This window comes from Bufo gargarizans, chromosome 5 (assembly GCF_014858855.1).
Source record: "Bufo gargarizans isolate SCDJY-AF-19 chromosome 5, ASM1485885v1, whole genome shotgun sequence".
NCBI lineage: Eukaryota > Metazoa > Chordata > Amphibia > Anura > Bufonidae > Bufo > Bufo gargarizans.
This window is the reverse complement of record NC_058084.1, coordinates 159,922,589-159,938,203: the sequence shown is the minus strand read 5'-3', so window position 1 is coordinate 159,938,203 and position 15,615 is coordinate 159,922,589. Positions and strand designations below refer to the sequence as shown.

Genomic DNA, 15,615 nt, shown 5'->3' with positions numbered 1-15,615 from the left:
TTGTTATCAACGCTCAGTTCAGAGGCCTGCATCTCTGATGGTATGGGGTTGCATGAGTGCGTGTGGCATGGGCAGCTTGCATGTCTGGAAAGGCACCATCAATGCAGAAAAATATATTCAGGTTCTAGAACAACATATGCTCCAATCCAGACGTCATCTCTTTCAGGGAAGACCCTGCATTTTTCAACAAGATAATGCCAGACCACATTCGGCATCAATCACAACATCATGGCTGCGTAGGAGAAGGATCTGGGTACTGAAATGGCCAGTCTGCAGTCCAGATCTTTCACCTATAGAGAACATTTGGCGCATCATAAAGAGGAAGGTGCAACAAAGAAGGCGATTGAACAGTTAGAGGCCTGTATTAGACAAGAATGGGAGAGCATTCCTATTTCTAAACTTGAGAAACTGGTCTCCTCGGTCCCCAGACGTCTGTTGAGTGTTGTAAGGAGAAGGGGAGATGCCACACAGTGGTGAAAATGGCCTTGTCCCAACTTTTTGGGGATTTGTTGACACCATGAAATTCTGATTCAACATATTTTTCCCTTAAAATGGTACATTTTCTCAGTTTAAACTTTTGTTCCGTGATTTATGTTCTATTCTGAATAAAATATTAGAAGTTGGCACCTCCACATCATTGCATTCAGTTTTTATTCACGATTTGTATAGTGTCCCAACTTTTTGGGAATCCGGTTTGTAACTTCTGCCTGATCGCACGTCCCCGATCCATTTGGATATCTTCCATATCAACTTTCGATGTTCTTTTATGCGCCTAACATGGTGACCACCAGTAATGGGGAATCATTGTCCCTCGGAGAGGGAGCCTGATAAACGGCTATGGCTACTACTTCAAAGCAAGGCAGCATGAGTTGCGGGCCTGCAGGTGAGCTGACCCTGTAAAAGATTTGAGTTGCGGGCCTGCAGGTGAGCTGACCCTGTAAAACATTATATGCGAGTGCCTGCGGGTGAGCTGACCCTGTAAAACATTATATGCAAGGGCCTGCATGTGAGCTGACCCAGTAAAATATTTGAGTTGCGGGCCTGCAGGTGAGCTGATCCAGTAAAAGATTTTAGGTGCGGGTCTGCTGGTGAGCTGAGGTGGAACCGACAAGACCAACTTGATTTTGATGGCTGCATTAATCTGCAGGTGACCTTCATACAGCTCTACAGATTTGTTTCCACCTGCATCTTTCTCAACAATCTGTGGCCTCAGTCTTTTATCCAGACTCTGTCATTGTGCCACTATGTGGCCTCCTTATGCTGCCATCTACACCATGTCACCTTTCCACGCATTTTTATCACTATGCTGCTGCTGATGCTTCTTAAAGGGCCCTAAACTGATCACCAGGCCCACAATTTAATTAAGGTAACCCAACTTGCTTTTGTGGGCTGCATCAGTAAATGACTGGGCCCCACAGCAAATTTTTGAATGGGGCTCCATCCCACAGTAATTTTTTAGTGACCCCTTCCTTTCAGGCCATCCCCATTCCTGTGGCTAGTAAAGATCGCTCTCTGAGACCAGGGGCAGCAGCTGTTTCATCCGTTTTATACACTGTCTATACTGTCACTGTATATCATTTTATTGTGTGATACTGTTGAGGGGGCCCTGACCAAATCCTTTAGTCCTCCTCCTCCTGGATGGGCCCCTTCTGGGTCAGGGCCCCAAAGCTGCAGCTTCCCCTGCTTCCCCTATAGCTATGCCCCTGGTCTGCATTAATCTGCAGGTGACCACGATAGAGCTCCACAGATTCTGTCCATCTGCATCTTTCTAAACAATCTGTGGCCTTAGTCTTTTATCCAGACTCATTCATTGTGCCACTATGTGGCTTCCTCATGATTCCATCCACACCATGTCACCTTGCCACTCATTTATATCACGATGCTGCTGCTGCTGCTTAAAAGGCCTTAAAGTGATCACCAGGCCCACAATCTAATTAAGGTTTTATGCACAAAACCAAAGTAAAAAAATCGATTTTATAGTAAAAATGTATTGAAAACATTCTTTCCTGTATATTTACTTGTATATAAAATGCAAGTGCTGCCAAAAATTACAAGGAAGAGGCACTCCGGGGATAACCTGTATATCACATAAAGGAGAGCCTCATTCACATTGAGTTGTGGGCCTGCAGGGGAGCTGACCCTGTAAAAGATTTGATTTGCAGACCTGCAGGTGAGCTTACCCTGTAAAAGATTTGCATTGTGGGCCTGCAGGTGAGCTGACCCTGTAAAAGATTTGCGTTGCGGGCCTGCAGGTGAGCTGACCCTGTAAAAGATTTTAGGTTTGGGCCTGCAGGTGAGCGGACCCTGTAAAAAAGAAGATGTGAGTGCCTGCTGGTAAGCGGACTCTGTAAAATATTATATGTGAGGGCCTGCTGGTGAGCGGACCCTGTAAAAAATTTGATGTGAGGGCCTGCTGGTGAGCAGACCATGTAAAAAATTATACGTGAGGGCCTGCTGGTGAGCGGACCCTCTAGAAAATAATATATGAAGGCCATATATGCGGGGACATTATATGTGACTAATAAGCAATGCATGTTGATATGATGGAAGAGAAGGAGGAGGATGAGAAAAGGAAGATTCAACCATATACCCTTGTTTATGGTGGAACGGGTGCATGGGAATACAGTCTATTAACTACATTAAAAACAACACATGTAAAGTGCCTTTATGTTCATCAGCATTCCTCTGGTGGAATCGAGAAGTCATGGTCAATCTAGGCCTTGTTCATTTTTATATGAGTCAACCTGTGAGCATTTTCAGTTGACAGGCGGATACACTTATCTGTTATAATGCCACCAGCAGCACTAAATACACACTCAGACAAAACACTGGCGGCAGGGTAGGCCAGCACCTCCAAAGCGTAAAGCGCAAGTTCGTGCCACGTGTCCAGCTTGGACACCCAGTAGTTGTAAGGCACTGAGGGATCATTGAGGATGCTGACACATACTGCTATGTACTCCTTCACCATCTTCCAAAATGTTTCTCTCCTTGTGGCACTAGGCCGTGCATCAGGATGAGGGTGCTGCCGGGGTGTCATGAAACTGGTCCAGGCTTTGGAGAGTGTTGCTCTGCCTCTGTTGGAACTGCTGTGTGTTCCCCTTGTATCCCCTCCTTGGTTGGCAAAGGAAGTACGGATTCTGCAGCCAGCGTTGTCAGATGGAACATTTTGGAGCAATTTCTTCTGGTATTGCACCATTTTTCTCGTCCTCTCCACCAGAGGAATGAGAGATGAGAAGTTCTCGTTGTAGCGGGGGTCGAGAAGGATGAACAACCAGTTTTCTGTGTTGTCTAAAATGCGTATAACGCGTGGGTCGCAGCCTCACACAAAGTCAGCCATTTGAGCCAGAGTACCAACAGGTGAGACTTCGCTGTCGTCATCAGTAGGATCACTCCCAATCTCCTCATCGTCTTCCTCCTCTTCTGCCCACCCACGCAGAACAGATGGAATTAAATTTCCATGAGTACTACCCTCTGTAGCTGAGGCAAGCGTCTCCTGCTCCTCCTCCTCTTCAGCCTCCAATTCACGCTGAGAAGACGAACTGAGGGTGGTCTGACTATCATCAAACTGTGTAATGTCTTCCCCCATTTCCACCTCTTCCACATGCACAGCGTTGTCCTCAATTGTGAGCAGAATTGTTTGAGAAGACAATAGCGTTATCGCCGCTCAACATCTGTGTTGATTCCTCAAAGTTGCATAAAACCTCAGAGAGGTCAGACATCCATGCCCACTCCTCGCTTGTGAATAGCGGAAGCTGACTGGAAAGGCAACGACCATGTTGCAGCTGGTATTCCACAACTGCCCTCTGCTGCTTACAAAGCCTGGCCAACATGTGGAACGTGGAGTTCCAGCGAGTGCTCACATCGCACAACAGCCAGTGAGCTGGCAATTTCAAGCGCTGCTGCAGCGTTGACCAGTGGCGTCTCTAGCCTTCAAATTTTGGGGGGGGGGGGGGGGCACACTGGGGGCCAGGACAAAAGTAGGGGGGGCAGCTATAACAACGATACATTTACACAAGTATGCTTAGAAATGCTGCGATACTTTACCCAATACCTAAAACTGCAACAGGGAAGAAAAGTCCAGCTGTCTGTGGATGACACTTTTATAGAGAGGGGGATCTGTGGATGACACTGCTATGGGGGGGATCTGTGGATGCCACATACTGTGTAATGTATAGCATCTTATGCTATATGTGTCATCCACAGATCCACCCCATGACAGTGTCATCCCCATTTCCCCCTCCCTATAACAGTGTCATCCACAGATCCCCCTCCCCGCCGCTCACAGGAGTGTACATTTGACATTTCTAAACCGTAATCCATATCCTGCAGTAACTTTAACTTTAAATCAGGATTAAGCGGCCGCTCATCTCTACTAGTACCTTAACCTTACACCACTTGGCTAGCTTCGGTAACAGGACCAGGCTACAGCCTACAGGCACTGCCTGTTAGTTGTTATCGAGCGAGTGCTGATTTCTGCAGGTCAGAGCATACGGATTACAGTTTAGAAGAAATGTACACTCCTGTGAGCGGTCCAGTGGCGGATCCAGAGCCTGGTCTCGGGAGGGGCACTTCCAGATTATTTTCTGTCCGCCGCCACAGAACAAGGGTGCTTATGGAACAGACTACACAGTGTAGAGGCATACTATATATTGTGGGGCACAGTGTAGCGGTATACTGTATATTGTGGGGCACAGTGTAGGCTATATGTGTATAACAAACATATTTCACATGAACACTTACAGTTACTTGGCTTGGCCCTTGGGGATCTCGGACGCCACTTCCACACTTTGGCCGGGGGCTCGGCGGAGCTGATGTTGTGTTTTATCCTAATGAGAAAGATTTCATAATAAGGATTTGGAGAAGAGGCAGAGGGATAGCAGAGCAGGGAGAGGCTGGTGCTGCTACTAGGGGTCATACCATGTGGGAGTAATAAAGCCCACCATAATGCCCCCCCCCCCAGTAGTAATAATTCTCCTTATAATGTGACAATGCAAAAAATACCCCCTTATGCCCCCAGTTGAGCTAATGTCCCCCATAATGTGCCAGTATAAAATACCCCTATATAGTGCCCCCAGTAAATGCCCCATAGTGCTCCTCTCCCCTTCCTCCTAGTGCCCCCATAATGTACCAGTATAAAATGCCCCAGTAGATGCCCTCAATGTCCCCCATAATTTTGCAAGTATAAATTACCCCTTCTTAGTGCCCCCGTAGATGACTCCACGTGCCAGTAATAAGCCCCCCATTACGTGCCAGTAATAAGACCCCCATTACGTGCCAGTAATAAGACCCCCATTACGTGCCAGTAATAAGACCCCCATCATGTGCCAGTAATAAGCCCCCATCATGTGCCAGTATTAGGTCCCCCCCATCATGTGCCAGTATTAGGTCCCCCCCATCATGTGCCAGTATTAAGCCCCCCCATCATGTGCCAGTATTAAGGCCCCCCCATCATGTGCCAGTATTAAGTCCCCCCCATCATGTGCCATTATTAAGTAAGTACCCCCCCATCATGTGCCATTATTAAGCAAGTCCCCCCCAATGTGCCATTATTAAGTAAGTCCCCCCCCATCATGTGCCATTATTAAGTAAGTCCCCCCATCATGTGCCATTATTAAGTAAGTCCCCCCCCAATGTGCCATTATTAAGTAAGTCCCCCCAATGTGCCATTATTAAGTAAGCCCCCCAATCATGTGCCATTATTAAGTAAGTCCCCCCCCCAATGTGCCATTATTAAGTAAGCCCCCCCATCATGTGCCATTATTAAGTAAGTCCCCCCCCCCCCCAAGTATCACTATTGTAAAAAAAAAAAAAAACACACATACTTACCTCAGTGTCAGCGATGCGATGCAGGCCTCTTCTGGGCTGTGTCCCACGCTGTATGGCTCAGGCGGCGCGATGACGTCATCGCGCCGCCTGCGCCGGCCTCTGATAGCCTGCCGGCCTAGTGCCTGCAGCCTATCAGATCAAGGGGAAGGGACACGCCTCTCCCTCCCCTGCACCGCCGTTTAGTGATGGGAAGTTCGGATCTTTTAGGTGAATCGGTTCATTTGAATCAGCTCATTCAAATGAACCGATTCATGAATCGGATCTTCGGTTCACTTGGTGAGTCAGACTGCTGAGCTGACTCGCAAGTGAACCGAAGACTCTAGGTGCCGGTGCGCATGCGCAGATGCTTGATACATTCGATTCACTCACTACTTGCTGCGCTGCTGACTCAGTGCAGTCGGCTCGTCTTCTTCAGCTCTCGCTGAACTCTGATTACTAGTATTGAGTGAGTCAGGAAGAGTGCTTTATTATAGTAAAGGGAAGCTGAGGCTGACGCCGGACAGGAGGACTCAGGAGTCAGACAGGAGTCAGAAGCTGTCACTGTGGTGTGTAATGTGAATTGTTGTCTGTTGTGCATTGTTACCCACAGTGACAACAGTCTGACACTGACAGTACAATCCATAAAGGTGATGTGAACCCACCCTTAGGCCCCTTTCACACTTGCGTTGTCCGGATCCGGCATAGAGTTCCGTCGTCGGGGCTCTATGCCGGAAGAATCCTGATCGGTTTTATCCTAATGCATTCTGAATGGAGTGAAATCCGTTCAGGATGCATCAGGATGTCTTCAGTTCCGGACCGGAACGTTTTTTGGCCGGAGAAAATACCGCAGCATGCTGTACTTTTTACTCCGGCCAAAAATCCTGAAGACTTGCCGCAAGGCCGGACCCGGAATTAATGCCCATTGAAAGGCATTGATCCGGATCCGGCCTTAAGCTAAACGTCGTTTCGGCGCATTGCCGGATACGACGTTTAGCTTTTTCTCAATGGTTACCATGGCTGCCGGGACGCTAAAGTCCTGGCAGCCATGGTAAAGTGTAGCGGGGAGCGGGGGAGCGGCATACTTACCGTCCGTGCGGCTCCCGGGGCGCTCCAGAGTGACGTCAGGGCGCCCCAGGCGCATGGATGACGTGATCGCATGTACACGTCATCCATGCGCCTGGGGCGCTCTGACGTCACTCTGGAGCGCCCCGGGAGCGGCACGGACTGTAAGTATACCGCTCCCCCGCTCCCCACTACTACTATGGCAACCAGGACTTTAATAGCGTCCTGGGTGCTATAGTAACACTGAAAGCATTTTGAAGACGGATCCGTCTTCAAATGCTTTCAGTACACTTGCGTTTTTCCGGATCCGGCGTGTAATTCCGGCAAGTGGAGTACACGCCGGATCCGGACAATGCAAGTGTGAAAGGGCCCTTAGTTATATAGCTACTGAATGAGATGCCTTTAACATATATATCTCCTGAGAAGCCAATTTGATTCTAAAGGGTTAATTTAATTCAACCTGTAATCTAAACTCTTGTGTCATCTGTCACTTCTCCTATCTGTTGCAACAAAAGCAGCCTCAGCCTCAGTGTAATGTAACCTGTTCTACAGTCTGACTCACGGCTCTTTTAACTCAATGAATCGAATGAGTCACAAACTAAGGCCCCATGCACACGGCCGTGTTTCACAGCCGTGTGCGGGCCGTGGAACCGCGGCCTGGATCCCTCCTGAGAGCAGGAGCGCACGGCGTCACTGGTTGCTATGACGCCACGTGCGCTCCCTGCTCCCTGCTAGGCAGATCAGCTTCAGCACGGCCTGTTGCCGCTTCCCCACTGCAGTGCTACATTGCTTCCAGCTACCGAATGATAACTGACTGGTGTTGCATGTGGTTAATTCGAAGGTGGCAGTGGAGGAGGAGGCAGAGGAGGAGAAGTGGGGATTGGAGCCACTAGCATAGGTGGTGGCGGAAACCCTGATGGAATTGGGGCCCGCAATGCTTGCCGTCAGTACCACCTGTGCCATCCCAGGGTGTGAGTCGCTCCCAGCCTCCACAACATTCACCCAGTATGCCGTCAGGGAAATGTAGCGTCCCTGTCCGAAAGCACCTGTCCATGTGTCTGTGGTTAAGTGGACCTTCCCAGTAACTGCGTTGGTCAGGGCACGTGTGATGTTAAGGGACACATGTTGCTGTAAGGCTGGCATGGCACACCTTGAAAAATTGTTTCGGCTGGGGACTGCATAACAAGGGACAGCCACCAACATCATGCTGCGGAAGGCCTCAGTGTCTACAAGCCTAAATGGCAACATTTCCAGGGCCAGTAATTTGGAAAGCTGCGCATTTAGTGCTATGGCCTGTGGGTGGGTGGCTGGGTATTTGCGCTTGCGTTCAAATGCCTGGGGTAATGCGCTGGGACAGGAAAGTGGATGTGGTCGCTGATGGAGCTTGCAAAGGTCCAGGTGCAGGGAGGGAGGCATCCGGGCCTGTGTCTTGGAGAGGGGACTGCCCAGCACGTAACACAAGGGAAGAGGAGGCAGTGGTGTGACCCGCAGATATAGATTGTGGACCCAAGCGTTCGGCCCACCTATTAGGGTGCTTTGATGCCATGTGGCGGATCATGCTGGTCGTGGTGAGGTTGCTAGTGTTCACGCTCCGGCTCATTTTGGTGTGGCACAGGTTGAAAACTACTATTCTTTTGTCGTCCACACTTTCCTCAAAAAAGCGCCATAATGTCGAACACTTACCCTTTGGCAAGGGAGATTTACGCAAGGGGGTGCTCCGTGGAACAGTTGCAGGCCTGTTTAGTGGTGCCTGCCTTTTACTTTTTGCCACCCCACTGCCTCTTCCAGCCTGTTGCAGTGCTGCAGATCCCTCCTCCTCTGTACTGCTCTCCTTGCTCGGCTTGTTGCCATCTTCCCAGGTTGGGTCAGTGACCTCGTCCTCTAGCACCTCCTCTTCCACTTCCTCACTCTGATCATCGACCTGATTTGTTGACCTAACCACAACCTCAGTGATTGACAACTGTGTATCATCCTCTTCCTCAACCTCTTTAGAGTAATTGCGGTTGAGTCGTTGGCAACTGTGTTTCATCATCATCCACCTCATTAAACACTAATTTCTGTACCCCAGCGTCATGTTCTTGTGACTCTGGATGCTCAAGAGGTTGGGAATCGGGGCACAAGATCTCAGGTCCCTCTTCAAGTGTGCTTGGCGAGAGGGCCAAATCAAATAATGACGATGCAAAGAGGTCCTCGGAATTTCCGAGTGTGGGATCACTTGTTTGGCCAGACTGTAAATGGTTGGAGGAAGGAGGATCAGGGTAAAGATTGTGTGGACCAGACTCCTGGCTACTGAGACTGGACTTGGTAGAAGACAGGGTGGTTCTTAACCGACTGGTAGCACTATCTGCTGCAATTTAACCGACCACCTGCTCGCACTGGGATGACTTCAAAAGTAGTGTCCTGCGCTGCCCTGCAAACTGGGACATGAAGCTAGGTATCTTGGATGATTGTTTTTCTTGTGCTCTGGCAGCAGGCACAGTTTCACCGCGCCCAGAGCCACGGCCTCTGCGTGCACCATCAGCATCACAGCCACTTCCCTGTCCCTTAATGCTCGCCTTCTTCATATTAAATATTATATGTTATAAGGGTCCGTTTATAGGCAAAATGTGGATAAAATTGTTTTTGCTAATATTTTTCCCAATATCTGGCCCTGACACACGCTATTGCAGCGCAGATGTGACAATTCACTGCAGACACCATTTATAGGAAAAATGTGGATAAATTATGGAAAAAATATAATTGTTTTCGCTAATATTTTTCCCAATATCTGGCCCTGACACACGCTATTGCAGCGCAGATGTGATAATTCACTGCAGACACCGTTTATAGGCAAAGTGTGGATAAAATATGGAAAAAATATATATATTTGTTGTCAGTAATATTTTTCCCAATATCTGGCCCTGACACACAGAAAATATTGCAGCACAGATGTCACAAGTCACTGCAGACACCCTCTATCGAAAAAGTATTGTAAAGTATCGAAAAATAATTCACTGCTAAATTATATTGCTGCCAGCCTGCCACCACACACAAGACTTTTGGGTCTTTGAAACTTTTTTCTATTGAATATATTGCGATCACACTCCTAAAACTATCTGTCCCTTCCTAAGTGCAGCTCTCCCTGACCCACAATGAGCCGAATCCGCATCACCAGGTGCTATATAGCACCCAATGACGCGTTCCGGACAGCCAATCACTGTAGTGCCAGTAGCCAACATGGCTACTGGCATTACAGTGATGGCAGTACTTACCTGCACGTTTATTGGCTGCTTAGCAGCCGCGAAACGTGCGGAGAGGAGACTCGAGCATAGTGCTCGAGCACATGCGGTACTCGGCCGAGTACCGCCATTTGCCGAGCATAGCGATGCTCGAGCCGAACGGGTATTTGGCCGAGCATGCTCGCTCAACACTAGTACATCATTCTACTGTTTGTGGTCATGGCTACGGCCAAGAGATATCCGAAGAACCCTAGGGAGAGAAACAACGGGAACAACCTAACCCAGCTAGGCGTGTCTTAGCTAACCTGACTAAATGGCTTGTTGTGTGCCCTAAGCCATGATCATGGGTAGGCCTATAAGTGCGCATACCCTGTGAAAATGAGAAGATAAGGGAGGGAGGGTGGGGCACCTGAGAACACACGTCTGTGAGTGAGGCTGTGGCTCGTATATGAAGAGCCTCCGCCCCTCCCACAAATGCAGGCTGACTAATCAGCCTTACCAACTTGTGGTTATGGCTACGGCCAAGAGATATCCGAAGAACCCTAGGGAGAGAAACAACAGGAACAACCTAACCCAGCTAGGCGTGTCTTAGATAACCTGACTAAATGGCTTGTTGTGTGCCCTAAGCCATGATCGTGGGTAGGCCTATAAGTGGGTAAAAACCAAGCCAAGTAGGGTAGGAAAGGAACTCGAATGGCATGTGCAAACTAATTCCCAAGCCAACTGCAAGGAGTCAGGGATCGAGGGCAAAAAATTTGGGGTGTATGAGGCAAGGCCAGAAGGAGACATACAACCCATCATGTGGATGACAAGGCCAGAGACATGATGCTCAATATTGCGGATACTGCCCCAAAGCGGAATGGAGGATCGGGAATACGTTGTGAAATGGATCATGAAAACCAACTGAACCTTGTAAAGTTTGTACTGGCAATGCCCTAGCCTCAGGAGATCGTTGGACCGAAACCTAACTGCCTAGACTATGCAGGAACTAGGGCCAAAAAGAACTATGTAGATAGGAAGAGAATCCTTGAATAGTTCCCCAGACAACAGCTATCTGCTAGCCGTTGTCTGCGGGTTGTTCTACTGTGTGCCTCTGAGAATTGTTTTAACGCTTGAGACGTGAAGACCGACCTACTATCTGAATCTTCTACCGTGAGGAAATGCTGAACCTCGTCCAAAATCTGATTCAACGTGGTTGTAGGGAGTGTGAGGTTAGTGCGGAAAGAAGCTACAAAGCCATAATATACAAGATTGTGTCTATACCCTCCCATGAGTGAGGGAATGCAATTGCAATGAAGCTACCGGCAAAAATGGATTCCTGGTCGTGGTAAAAAGGCAAAGACTTTGCGCGGGGACCTAGTTGACAAGATATAATTGACTACGATCAAAGACTGAAATGCTAGAGGGAATTACCCTACTTGTTCCTCCTCTGGCAGGACCTGAACGAAAGCATGAACAATTCAAGCAAGACGAAATATCTGCGTAAGACATGACAATGATGCTGTAGGGCGAACCGGACCAGTTTGCGGTCAAAACATAAAGTGAGCGATCAACATGGATTATTAGGAAATTAGGGAAGCAGGTATGTATGTGATACATACGGGCCAAATCAGCCCAGATGCACAGATGGACAACCAACCAGGCAATCAGCCCAGCAGGACTGAAAACAGTCACTAAGCCATGGGGCCGAAGCTGTCATTCGGCCCCCCGAAGCCATGGGGCCGAAGCTGTCATCGGGCCCCCGAAGCCATGGGGCCGAAGCTGTCATCGGGCCCCCGAAGCCATGGGGCCGAAGCTGTCATCGGGCCCCCGAAGCCATGAGGCCGAAGCTGTCATCGGGCCCCCCGAAGACATGGGGCCGAAGCTGTCATCGGGCCCCCTGAAGCCATGGAGCCGATTTTTTTATTTTTTATTTTTTAAGTCAAGAAATTATAACTATAATAAATTACCTGAATAAGATGCAGGTGAAATGAAACTATGAGCCTGACCGATATGGCAGGCGATACCAAAGATAAACTACATGGCCTGAATAACATGCAAGGCGAAATATCGTTAGGAATGAGACCTGACCAACGTGGAAGGTGACCCCCAACATGAATTCAACTGCATGACCTGAAAAGACTTAGGGAAACGTGACAGAAAATGGAGATAATAACGGACATCAACTAAAATGAACCTAAATAACATAAGCTGGCAAGCAGGTAAAGATGTGAGTCATTCAAAACCAAAAGCATAGCTGCACAGGTGGACAGACAACCATTGATCGGACCCCTGGAGCCATGGCGCCGAAGCAACCACCAGGGGCCCATGGGGCCGGGCAGCTGCCGGGATGCAAACCTTAGAATTAAGGACGGCTGGGGAAAATATTGGGGCTTAACCCATCAACCGGGACTCGATAACCTAGAAAGACAAAGACATGGAGTAAAGCTTCTTAATGAAATGAGGCTGAAATGAATAGTATCAGATGGCCGTATGACCTACCAATGTCAATAACAATTGTGAAATCCTCTAAGCCAAGAGCCACTCCAGCGAGCCTCTTATGGCGGGAGCCATGCGTGCGAGTCCCTTATGGCAGGAGCCATGCGTGCAAGTCTCTTATGGCAGGAGCCATGCGTGCGAGTCCCTTATGGCAGGAGCCATGCGTGCGAGTCCCATATGGAGGGAGCCATGCGTGCGAGTCCCTTATGGCAGGAGCCATGCGTGCAAGTCCCATATGGCGGGAGCCATGCGTGCGAGTCCCTTATGGCAGGAGCCATGCGTGCGAGTCCCATATGTAGGGAGCCATGCGTGCGAGTCCCATATGGCGGGAACCATGCGTGCGAATCCCATATGGCGGGAGCCATGCGTGCGAGTCCCATATGGTGGGAGCCATGCGTGCGAGTCCCATATGGCGGGAGCCATGCGTGCGAGTCCCTTATGGCAGGAGCCATGCGTGCGAGTCCCTTATGGCAGGAGCCATGCGTGCAAGTCTCTTATGGCAGGAGCCATGCGTGCGAGTCCCTTATGGCAGGAGCCATGCGTGCGAGTCCCATATGGAGGGAGCCATGCGTGCGAGTCCCTTATGGCAGGAGCCATGCGTGCGAGTCCCTTATGGCAGGAGCCATGCGTGCGAGTCCCATATGGCGGGAGCCATGCGTGCGAGTCCCTTATGGCAGGAGCCATGCGTGCGAGTCCCATATGGAGGGAGCCATGCGTGCGAGTCCCATATGGCGGGAACCATGCGTGCGAATCCCATATGGCGGGAGCCATGCGTGCGAGTCCCATATGGTGGGAGCCATGCGTGCGAGTCCCATATGGCGGGAGCCATGCGTGCGAGTCCCATATGGTGGGAACCATGCGTGCGAGTCCCTTATGGCGGGAGCCATGCGTGCGAGTCCCATATGGCGGGAGCCATGCGTGCGAGTCCCATATGGTGGGAGCCATGCGTGCGAGTCCCATATGGCGGGAGCCATGCGTGCGAGTCCCATATGGTGGGAGCCATGCGTGCGAGACCCATATGGCGGGAGCCATGCGTGCGAGTAACTACGATGGTATTACCAAACACAAACTGGACCCAAATTCATCTTTCCTAGCTACCACGTTCTGTTATGGAAAATGTTATTCAACGTCACTCTTACAGCCACAACAAAGTTTAAACAAATTCTATGTCACTGTGCAGTTTAACAAAATTTTAGCCTATGTGGTTCCCTCCATAAGATCCGGGGTCCTGCCATACAATGAACTTAATGGTATTTATTTTTCTTTCAACTAATATGGCGGCTGGATTATTGCCATAAGGGAGGAGTATCGTTGGTTATTGGAATGAACCACACAAATCACTCCACCTGCTCAACCAAAATTAATTGTAGCTAATACGTTTGTTTAGTCGGTGTTTGGCCAGTGTTTTGCATCAGTATTTGAACAAAGATTTTAAGTCAAAAGCAGGAATGGGTCCACCACACATATGATAAGCAAATAGAATTCTATTACATGAATCTCTATTTTGGACCCACTCCTGTTTTTGGCTTGCAATTTTCAATCCAATACTGATGCAAAACACTGACAAAATACTGACCACCAGGAAGAGGCTTTATGGATGCTCAAAATACAGGATTGCTTTTTTTTTTGTTTTATGTACTTCTGACGGATCAGAAGAACGGAAACATAAACAATGATGTTAACACAGCTTTACTGCCACTGCTGCTGCCACCCTCCCCACTCTGTCATAGTGCCATTATTGCCACTTCTGCTGCTGCCACCCTCCCCACTCTGTCATAGTGCCATTATTGCCACTTCTGCTGCTGCCACCCTCCCCACTCTGTCATAGTGCCATTATTGCCACTTCTGCTGCTGCCACCATCCCCACTGTGTCAAGCAGCCACTACTTGAATCTTGGGGCTCTATACGGTTAAGTCCATGGCGATAAATTAGACCTTACACTTTTATTGGCCTGTAATACTGACGCACAGTAATTCCACAGCTAACAGAAAGGATTAGCTATGAATTTTAGTTCCCTGCACAGTGGTGTAGACGATGATAAATTACAACTGCCTGTAATACTGATGGCTCAGTACCTACAGAACACTAGAACATAATGCACATGGTGATACCCTCTCCTTGCGCTCTCCCTGCACTGTCCCTGCAGTTTAACTTCCAAGTCTTCACAATGAGATTGGACCAACAAATATGATCAGGCAGAATGGCTTGGGTATACCCGGTTTATCATGATTCGTGACAAATTAATTCGGAACAAATTAAATTTCTTGAGGAACTTTGGTGAATCGTCTGAATCAAATGTTTCAAAACTTCGTCCATCTCTACTAGAAATCATACAGAACAAAATGCATTCCTTTCTGCTTTATATACTGCATCATTTGACCACTCTGCACATGTAGTTTTTAGATTAAACCACTCTAGTATATGTTGCTGAAGAGTAGCAGGCAGACCTAAAGTCCATATAATAGTTGTAATATATGACATAAAATTGTGAAAAATTGGGAAATAAAAGAAGAGTACTGCTTGCTTAACACCACATTACAAAACAAGCCACCTAATGAAATAACTGTCAGTAATTCACCCATAGGAACTGAAAGTACTGCACAATATTACATGAATACTCACTTTTACCTCAATATGACCACTGTGTGTTGCAGTGTCAGAAGGTATCCTAGTAGATAACAAACAAGCGCTGCTTCCCCATGTCTGCCTGTGATATCTGGCAATCAGTCCATAACACATTGCTTCTACCCAACCCATCCTGTTTTACCGTAACACATAAAACCCTAGTGATTAATGTTGGAGCGCCTAAAATGTTCCAGTATCTCTGCAAACAACCATGAGTCATAAGTGTTACTCTCTAATGCACTGCAAATCTTTCTGATACATTTTGCTCAAATATTATTTCGCAACCTTAAACACTAGGACATCTAGTAACTGCATTTTTTGTTAGCTATTTACCTTTCTAATCACTTCTACAGTTCTCAGCAGATGTGTATTCTGATTTAGGCATCCAGCACTCTCTCCTGACCGGTACATTTCCTATAATGAAATT

The 15,615-nt window shown here is 48.3% G+C and overlaps 1 protein-coding gene across 8 annotated transcripts in view; it reads right to left on the bottom strand.

Moving 5' to 3' along the window:
• LOC122938431 (leukotriene B4 receptor 1-like) overlaps positions 1-15,307 on the bottom strand; it is a 68,473-nt gene extending 53,166 nt beyond the window's left edge. The window contains exon 1 of one of the 8 annotated variants that reach the window (XM_044293932.1): positions 15,192-15,307. In XM_044293932.1, coding sequence (XP_044149867.1) covers positions 15,192-15,302 — 111 coding nt within the window. In that variant the 5' untranslated portion in view covers positions 15,303-15,307. Of the gene's footprint in view, positions 1-15,185 lie in introns of all 8 variants that reach the window. The other 7 variants (XM_044293939.1, XM_044293933.1, XM_044293935.1 and 4 more) reach the window with 7 other exon arrangements.
• Between the last annotated feature and the right edge of the window lie 308 nt (positions 15,308-15,615).